We start from the raw sequence: 9451 nt of genomic DNA on the forward strand, positions 1-9451 counted from the left end.
GAAAATCATAATAATCTTGTGAACGTTTTACATGTTCGTTTATGCGTTCAGTAGCCCGGGTCGTGCCGGGTTAAAGATTTATAGACACACCACATTGCGTAAAACCGTAGTATAAAAACCAACGGCTATGTCTTTTAATTTAATGTCGACAATATATACCGGGTGTACACCTACACCGGGATGTCGATGGTCGTGGCCATTTCGTAAAATGATGCCAAGGATATCCGGGACAACGGTCATTAAACCCCCCAAAGGCTTTTAAGAAACAAAACTGTTTAAATGAGCCGATCATATTATTTAATTAACCACCTAAGCGATGGAAAATATAATGCTCAATCAAGCGGTATTAACATACCGTAACCCAAGCCCATAAGTAAATCATATGGGGGACACATATGCGAGTTTCATAAAGATATAACTTTTTATTATTCAATATATAAAATTACATTTATTCAACCCGTGTAATACACGGGGTTCTAACCTAGTAATAATAATAAAGAATAACACTGTCTCTCATGAATCGAACCACTGCAAACCAAAATCAAGCTTGAACTCGGATTAGTTACAAACCAAGCTACATTGAGCTGACTCGTTTACAATCGAGCCGAGTTCGAGCAAGCTTCTCAAGATGATATTTACCTGCAGTCACGGTTCCACCAATTGACTATTTGTAAGAAAACATTCTACAATATCATAAAATAGTTAAAACTTTTAATAACATACAAATCTATATACGAAATAAGCACGATCAGTATTTCAAGATCATAAAATAACTAAAATATTTAGGAAAATTGGTATTTAATAAACCAACCTTTAACCAGTTGGTAAATAATAATCCAACCTTCAAAATTGGTAAATAATAATCCCACCTATCAACATGTTGGTACTCAATGAACTTACGTTAATTTTTTTTAACTGAAGTTAGTTTTTATATTTTATTTATTACACAAACAGTCCCTGTAGTTGTAATTTACTAGTTTTAACTATTTTATGAAACAAAAAAACCACTCGAAAATCCTCCTTTTCCTTGATTTAAGGCTTATAAAATAGTTAAAACTAGTAAATTACAACTACAGGGACTGTTTGTGTAATAAATAAAACTTAAAAACTAACTTCAGTTAAAAAAAATTAACGGAAATTCATTGAGTACCAACATGTTGATAGGTATGATTATTATATACCAATTCTGTAGGTTGGATTATTATTTACCAACTGGTTAAAGGTTGGTTTATTAAATACCAATTTTCCAAACATTTAATAGATCAATATTTCAAGATTTAAACAAATTACAAATTGATAACTTAATTAAATTAAGATTAAAATAAAATCCACCATAAAGCATTATATGTACATCGGCCAGGTTCAACAAATTAGCTAATAAGTCGAAACTTTGTCATCATGGTCATCAATGAAACAATAAAAAAACTAGGAACAAATCGACTGAACCGAGCTAGGGTCAGAGTTGAACTTAAATTGTTTATAAATCTAACCAAACTAAGATTATTCGGAGTGAAGGGGCATGAAAAAGGGATATTATGTGACATGTGGCAGTCACGGCAGCACGCGTCATGTGCAAAAAAGAGAGGAGAGGGACGGGACGTGACGTGACGTGACGTGAAAGAGTATCGTTATTCGACACGTGACACACATTTTTATCATTATTTTATATTTAAAAATTATATAAAACTATTAAATTTAAATAAAATGCGCCAATATTAATTGGATAAATAACATAAAATTAAAATTACATAAAGTCCAAATAAAATTAGACAGACTTATAATTAAAATTGCTTAAACATAAAAAAATAAAATTACATAAACCTTTAATCAACGTCTTCGTCAGGGTCGTTTCGTGGCACGCTTCAAATGTGTTTAACCAAATCTGCTCGAAAGTCGTGATGTGTTACATTGTCACAAATTTCATTTAAGTTAGCTTCTTTCTCTTTATCTGTTATTTCTATAGTATTTAGTTGACTCTCATCTTCAAAGTATTTGCAAATTGTGTGTCCATTTTTTTAAATTATGTTAAAAATGGTAGTGAATATATATAATTGAGTAAGGAGAAATGGATAGATTTGTTGTGTCTTTTAAAAAAAATAGGGTTGAAAGAGGTGAATATATATGTACTAGTGTTTGAATCAACCAAAAACACGCGGTCATGTCGTCTCCAACTTTGCCCTCCACACCAGTGAAAATGCACTCGCCCTCTACATAACTCCGTACCAAACACCAAACACGAGATGGTTAGTTTGGTGTGATTTGGCTTCCACCTCATATTTCCACAACCACACCGTACCGTACAGTCTAAATCAAACCAATAAATTTACAACCTAGTCGATTTCAAACAAATACATCCAAACTTTTTTTCAAACTTATAATAAATTAATTGAAAAGGGTAATCTCCACACGCAAGAAGTTATCATTGCATCAAGACCGTTAAATTTTCTTATAAATTGACTCCAAAACGCTGCCATAAAGTCAAGAAATAACATTATATAATTCTCAATCTTCCAAAACAAATTCCCAAACTCGAACTCATAACAACTTCTGTTTCTTCTCTCTCAAGTCTGAATCAAAACTCAATGGAATCACGTAACCGCTGTTCCGTTATCATCATCGGAGCAGGAATCTCCGGTGAGAGAATAAACACATTCGCATGTGTTTCTAATTAATATTTATTATTTTATAAATTTTTTTAAAAAAATATGTCTGTATATACAGGCATAGCCGCAGCTCGGGTGTTAGCGAAGAACGGAGTGGAGGACATTTTGATCCTAGAAGCGTCCGAGTGCATCGGCGGACGGATGAAGAAACACAGCTTTGGAGGCGTTGTGGTGGAGCTGGGTGCTGGTTGGATAGCAGGTGTTGGAGGTGAGAAACCGAATCCGGTTTGGAATCTGGCTGTTGAATCCGGTTTGCGTACCTGTTATTCGGATTATAGCAATGCTCGCTTCAATATTTACGATCGGAGGTAGTACAATATCACGTTTCTTCGTTTTTAAATTGTTTTTTAAACCATCTGATTCATCAGTATTGTTTATGATTTGATTGGACGATCGGATCATAATCTATTTGTTTGTTGTGATTCGGTTGATGAAAATGTCAATCGATTCGATCAACTTTTTTTGACCAATTTGATGCGTTGAATCGATTCGATCAATTTCTTTAATGATTCTCAGTTTCTTTAACGATTCGGTTGGATCCATTTGTTTTGTATCGATTTGATGATCTGAACCGATAGAAATTGTGATGGCTATGATGAATGTAATCCGTTTATGAATCAAATTTTATGGTTAAAATTTGTTAATATGTGTACGGATGGATGGATGCAGTGGTAACATATATCCGAGTGGGGTAGCCTCTGACGCGTATAAGAAAGGAGTTGACTCAGCGATTCGAAAGTTACGTGAGGACGAACCCCATAATGCCACGTAAGCATGTCTAATCTTTAGATTTCACACACATAATGACATAAACACAAGTACTCATTCATCTTTTTTTTTTTTTTTTTTTTTTTTTTTTTTTTTTTTTTTTTGCAGAACACCAGAAACGCCTATTGAGAAAGCAATTGATTTTATTCTACATGATTTCGAAATGGCTGGTACTTTTCTAACTGCCTTAACTTATACTAAAATGTACTGAAATGTGGTAAAAAAAGTGTCATGTAGGCTTCACGTGTACGGTGAAGTGTTTTACATTTTACACTGAGAACATATATTGTGGAACGGTATGTGAAATGTAAAATGTAAAGATGGGTTAAGGTGAATTTAAATAATTGTGTTATATGTTATATTAAAAAAGTAAAAAGTCACACAACTTTTGCCCCCGTCATGCCCCCTTTTGGCGCTCATGTTATGTGGTGCTCGCGCCCCCAACTGTCGACGTGGTGCACTCCAAATCTTTTGCAACACATAGTGTTACTTGTTATTTCTTTTTTGTGTTTTTTTATCAAATGGATGTGTAAATGACTGATTAAACCTTTATCATCAGAGGTGGAGCCGATATCAACTTATGTTGATTTTGGAGAGAGTGAGTTTTTGGTGGCGGATGAACGAGGTTACGAGTATTTACTGTACAAAGTGACGGAGGATTTCTTGTTGATGTCCGATGGAAAAATTTTAGATGATCGTCTCAAACTAAACACGGTTAGTATTTTGGTTGTAACGAGTTTTCTTGATGTTTTTTTGCCTCACTTCGAGAAGGGTGACAAAATTTAAAGAAAAGTTTGACATTTTATACTTAGATAGTATACCTACTTGATTGCTTACATTACTTATCTATATCTATACATTCTATAGTACTTTATAAATAAATTTATTGGGGGCAAAAAGGTAATTTTGCCATGATCTAGTTGCGCCAACGGGCCTTTTGATGTATATAGTTTTAACTTTTTCTTAATTCATAGGCCAGTTCAAAACTAAACCTAGCCGAAAATTTTGATTTTGATTATGGTTATGACTCAAAACCGAATCAAACCCCATGTACACACCTTTAAAATCACCAACATAAGTGTTGTGTCCAGTATTCTCCGACGCATCACACGAACACCACACTATAGGGTAACTCAAATGTGTGTGTATATATATTATATTAACTATAATATAAAGTAGTTATGTATTTTAGTAATAATTTTCTTTTTATTTTTAAAATCTTAACTAATCATGGAATCTGATAATTAAGATCGATCCAAAAGAATGAATCAATATAACAATTAACTTAATAACGAGTCTGGTTTTCAAAAGATTTTGATGATCCGATTTACGGTTGAACAAAAATTTTAGATCTTTTTAAGGGCACAAAGATTTTAGAGGGGATATTAAAAAGAATAATTATATAATTAAGATCAACTTTATATTATAATAAAATAAAATATAAAACAGTTGTTGAAAAAAAAAGCATTTCCCAGTGCTCTATGTGATAATAATTGCTGAAAACAAGGAATAATGGTCATGAAAATAAGAAGAAAACAATGACACATTTTCCTAGAAGATTGTTTGACTTGATTTAGAATCTACATTCTGTCGTGTTGACTTTTTGACTACGTGCATGCATGTTTTGATTTTGATGGGATCTTGCAGGTTGTTAGAGGGATAAATCAGTCGACTGACGGAGTTACGGTGACAACCGAGGGTGGTTGCGTTTACGAAGCCAACTACGTTATATTGTCGGTTAGTATTGGTGTCCTTCAAAGCCAACTCATCTCTTTCAACCCTCGCTTACCGGTACGTAATAATTCTATTCTCTAATAGCTACAGCTAACGACATTTAAATCATATTTTTTATTTAAAAAGAATCTCATATTTTACACATAATAAGAGTTTAGAAATAATTTATTAACTTATTGGAGTCAATAAGTCATTTAAAAAAGCTTTAAATTTTGACTTTTGAAATGACTTACTACCTAGTTTTTTCAAAAACCTAATAAGTCATTTTCAAACTCAAACCCATTCCGTGGCCAAGGGGTCAACGGACCCGCCTGACCAGTTTTTGGTTCCGCCATGCTGTTTTTTCTTATAGGTTCATTGATGGTTGATTTATTTACTAAACTATTTTTTTTTAAACACATGATCCAAAAAAAAATCTTTTTAGGTTTTACGAGTTACAATCAGTGTCACCGGTTAAACACGATAATTATTTATTTTTGTTTTTTTAAGTTCAAAAGCACACCATTTGGAGCTAACATGTTATCAACTAAGCCATCTTTGAATTTTAAGACAAAAAGCGAGCAAATGTTGATTGTTATAGCTAAACCGTGTCATCTATGATAAATTAATTAACTTAGTGTCTTTTGATTCACTTTATTATTCGTGTAAACTACTTATATATTTAAAAGTTGTTTAAAGCATTATTTAAGTAATAGCTTAGAAAAAAAGATTATTCTCTCTTTTTGTCATGAAACCATAGTGTTTGCTTTATGTGACATGTCTAGAAGGCTTTATAAAACTAAGATAATTTTTAAAATAATTTTACAACTAACGCAACTTCTTTTATTATTTTAAAAGTGTATACTCCCAGCTCACACCCGATGGGAAGTTCTTTTTTTCTTTTTCAAGTACTTTGTTTTTTCTAAAACATTTTTTTTTATAAATTTAAGTATACATTTTGTCTTTTTTTACAACACCTTAATATAAATTTAATTGGAAATGGAGTTGGAATATACCAGCATTTTAAACATATATATTGGGTCATTTCTTAGTTAATTAACTATTAACAACCAATGAGGTAGTGGTGGAGTGGTTGGGAAAAGACTTGGTGTTCATTGTGACTTAGGTTTGACTCCCACTCTCCCTATTATTTTATGCGGCATCCAGGTGAAGGGCGAATACGGGTGGCGCCGGTTCGTCTTGGATGGGAGACGAGGTTTTACCGATTATTCCACTGTCGTGCCTTCGGGCGGGTGGAGGTCGGGTTTCCGCGCATCTAGGAGAGCCAAGGGGCTGGCGTGTCACGGTGGTTGACACGTCGTTCCTTGCCGTTCAAAAAAACTAACAAAAGTCATATCTATGTAAACAGAGGTGGAAAATTGAAGCCATTGAGAAATGTGATATTATGGTGTACACAAAAATCTTCCTCAAGTTTCCATATAAGTTTTGGCCTTGTGGCCCTGGAAAAGAGTTCTTCATTTATGCCCATGAACAAAGAGGCTACTACACATTTTGGCAGGTTGGTTCCATTCCATGATAAACTCATCTCCTTGTACCAAATAACTCGTCGAACAAATCGATCAAAACATGGTTTCTAACAAATTCATCTTGTCAGCACATGGAGAACGCATATCCGGGGTCCAATATGCTTGTTGTGACATTGACAAATGAAGAATCTAAGCGCGTTGAATCTCAATCGGACCAAGAAACCATGAAAGAAGCAATGGGAGTGCTTAGGGACATTTTTGGGCCCGACATTCCAGAAGCCCTAGACATACTTGTGCCACGCTGGTATAACAATCCATACCAGCGTGGTAGTTATAGTAACTACCCGATCTATGCTGATTCTCAAATGGTTGAAAACATGAAGGTGTTCATCATGCCCTATACTCATCTTATGTTCCCAAATCTTAAGTTTGTTTCTAAATACATGTTTTATTGGTGATAGGCTCCCGTAGGACGGATATTTTTCACCGGAGAGCATACAAGTGAAAAGTTTAATGGTTATGTCCATGGTGGGTACTTGGCAGGTGAGTTGCAAACAATTTTTTTAAGTGTTTGTGATATGGAGCTTATCAAAAATTGACACACTAGTATTTTAAGTAACCAAATAATAACTATACGCATCGACCAGCCCGTACACAACCCGTATATTCATTGTGTAAAAAAAACATCAACCCTAAATCAGACAGTTAAATTCATGTAACCCGGACGCAACCTGTGTAACCCATTTATCTAAACAGGTCAAATGGTTTGGCTGGTATTAATCAAGTTGGAAACGTGTTTATCGGGTTGGTTGGTTGTAAAAATGGGTTAGCGGTTTTACCTATTTAATTGAAAAGGTTAATCCTAACACGGTATGTTTATTAAACGTGCTATATACGACAACCCCAAACCTAATTATTTTCCAAAATTGTCACCATAATAAAACAAGTGTTCTACAAAGGTCCAACTTAAAACGGACATAATTTTCTTATGCATGTTTTAGTTACTTCATCTTATTGCGTGCGCTGTTGCTTCAAATACGAGTCTTTAAAAACATACAATATTGTCATGAACAGGCCTAGACACCGGAGAATCTTTGTTGGAAAAGATGAAAGCCGAGAAAGATCGCGAAACCAAAAACAAAACTATTCTACAGCCGTTGCTCGCGATACCATTACCGAAAACAGAAGTAGTGGGTAGTCTCCAAAAATGTGATATGCATAGACGGCATTTCCATGATGATTGCAATAGGGGGCTAACCGAAGTCACCCTATGACTACCACGAAAAACCAAACCAAAAAACTTTTGCATATTATTAAACTTAACATGATAAAAGTGTTCAATTTTATTTTGTTAGACCACTGTGGGTTGGTATCTTGTTTTTTTATAGAGTATAACGAGCAATTTTTTAATTTTTTTTGTATCGGGATATTTATATGCTAGTTTATGGACATGTGTTTATAAATATATTTTAAGGTGACAATGGACGTTGATTTGCGTAGTTCTCTATTACTTTAAAAAAGATATTTGACAATAAGCTAGAATGAACTTTTCAAAATAATAAAATAAAATAAATTTAAGGAGAATGCTGCTTACATGTTTCTCTTGATAAAATCAATACTTTTAAACTTTGTTTGACGTATAAGAAATGCGTTTAAAAGTTTATAATAATATTCTCTATTAAGTAATCTTAAGCTCGGTTTAAACATGCATTGTTTTTGTTTATAAAATTACATTTGACTTAATTTAATAAGTTATAACTTCATAAATAACTGGTGGATACTTGTTTGTATAATGGAATAAATGAGGGAATGGAATGTACGAGGTAATGGAATGGACAAAGGAATGAAATGGATCATTACATTCCATAGTCTTGTTTGGTTACCATACAGGAAAGGAATAAATCATTACATTGTGTTGTGTTGTTTGGTAGGTAAGAAAAGAGGAATGAATTAAATCGGTGATGGGTGGTGGCGGTGATTGGTGGCGGCTAGTGGCGGTGGTTGGTGGTAGCAGTGGTGGGTGGCGGTGGTCAGTGGGTGACGGTTGTTAGCGGTGGCGGCGTCAATGGTCGTGGTTGGCGGTGGTCTACAGTGGCAGGTGGCGGCGATGGTGGCGACGACGACGGTGGATGGTGGTGGTTGACGGTAGCGGGTGGTGGGCGCAGAGGATGGTGGTGGTGGTCGGCTGAGGGTGGCGGTAGTGGTCGGGGTGACGATTGTCGGTGGTTGCGGGTGGCGGCGATGGTGCTCAATGGTGGTGGCGACGGCGACGGTGGGTGGTGGTGTCGACATTAGCGGGAGGTGGCCGCGGAGGATGGTGGTGGTGGCCGGCGGAGGGTGGCGGTACTGGTCGGGGTGGCGGTGGTTGGTGGTGGTCGGTGGTGGCGGGTGGCGGCGATGGTGGTCGGTGGTGGTGGCGGCGACGTTGATGGGTGGTGGTGGTCGACGGTAGCCGGTGGTGGCAGCGGAGGATGGTGGTGGTTGTCGGCGGAGGGTGGCGATAGTGATTGGGGTGGCGGTTGTTTGCAATGGCGGGTGGCAGCGATGGTAGTCGATGGCGGTGGCGGCAGGCGGCGGTGGCGGCGGAGGTTGGTGGCGGGTGGTGACGACGGCAGGTGGTGGTGGTGGTGCTAGTAGATGGTGGAGCCGTGGAGGTGATAGGCGGTGTTTGTGACGTAGGCTGAGAGAGGGAATGAAATGGAAAAAAAAAACAGGAGGAGTAGATGGAATGAATTTGAGGGAATAAATGACTTATGTAATGGGTGATTCCATTACGTTAACAAACCAAACACACTTTTTTTCATTCGCTCGCAAAAGTTC

At 36.2% G+C, this 9451-nt stretch overlaps 1 protein-coding gene across 1 annotated transcript; it reads left to right on the top strand.

Moving 5' to 3' along the window:
- The first annotated feature begins 2475 nt into the window (after positions 1 to 2475).
- LOC110903839 (polyamine oxidase 1) lies at positions 2476 to 8096 on the top strand. Its single transcript, XM_022149631.2, has 10 exons — positions 2476 to 2634; positions 2722 to 2971; positions 3333 to 3431; positions 3540 to 3601; positions 3991 to 4145; positions 5079 to 5222; positions 6514 to 6663; positions 6760 to 7014; positions 7093 to 7174; positions 7706 to 8096. Exons 1-10 carry the CDS (start codon positions 2583 to 2585, stop codon positions 7903 to 7905), a joined length of 1449 nt encoding a protein of 482 aa, XP_022005323.1. The 5' UTR covers positions 2476 to 2582; the 3' UTR covers positions 7906 to 8096.
- Positions 8097 to 9451: the final 1355 nt, after the last annotated feature.

This window comes from Helianthus annuus, chromosome 11 (genome assembly GCF_002127325.2).
Source record: "Helianthus annuus cultivar XRQ/B chromosome 11, HanXRQr2.0-SUNRISE, whole genome shotgun sequence".
Taxonomy (NCBI): domain Eukaryota; kingdom Viridiplantae; phylum Streptophyta; class Magnoliopsida; order Asterales; family Asteraceae; genus Helianthus; species Helianthus annuus.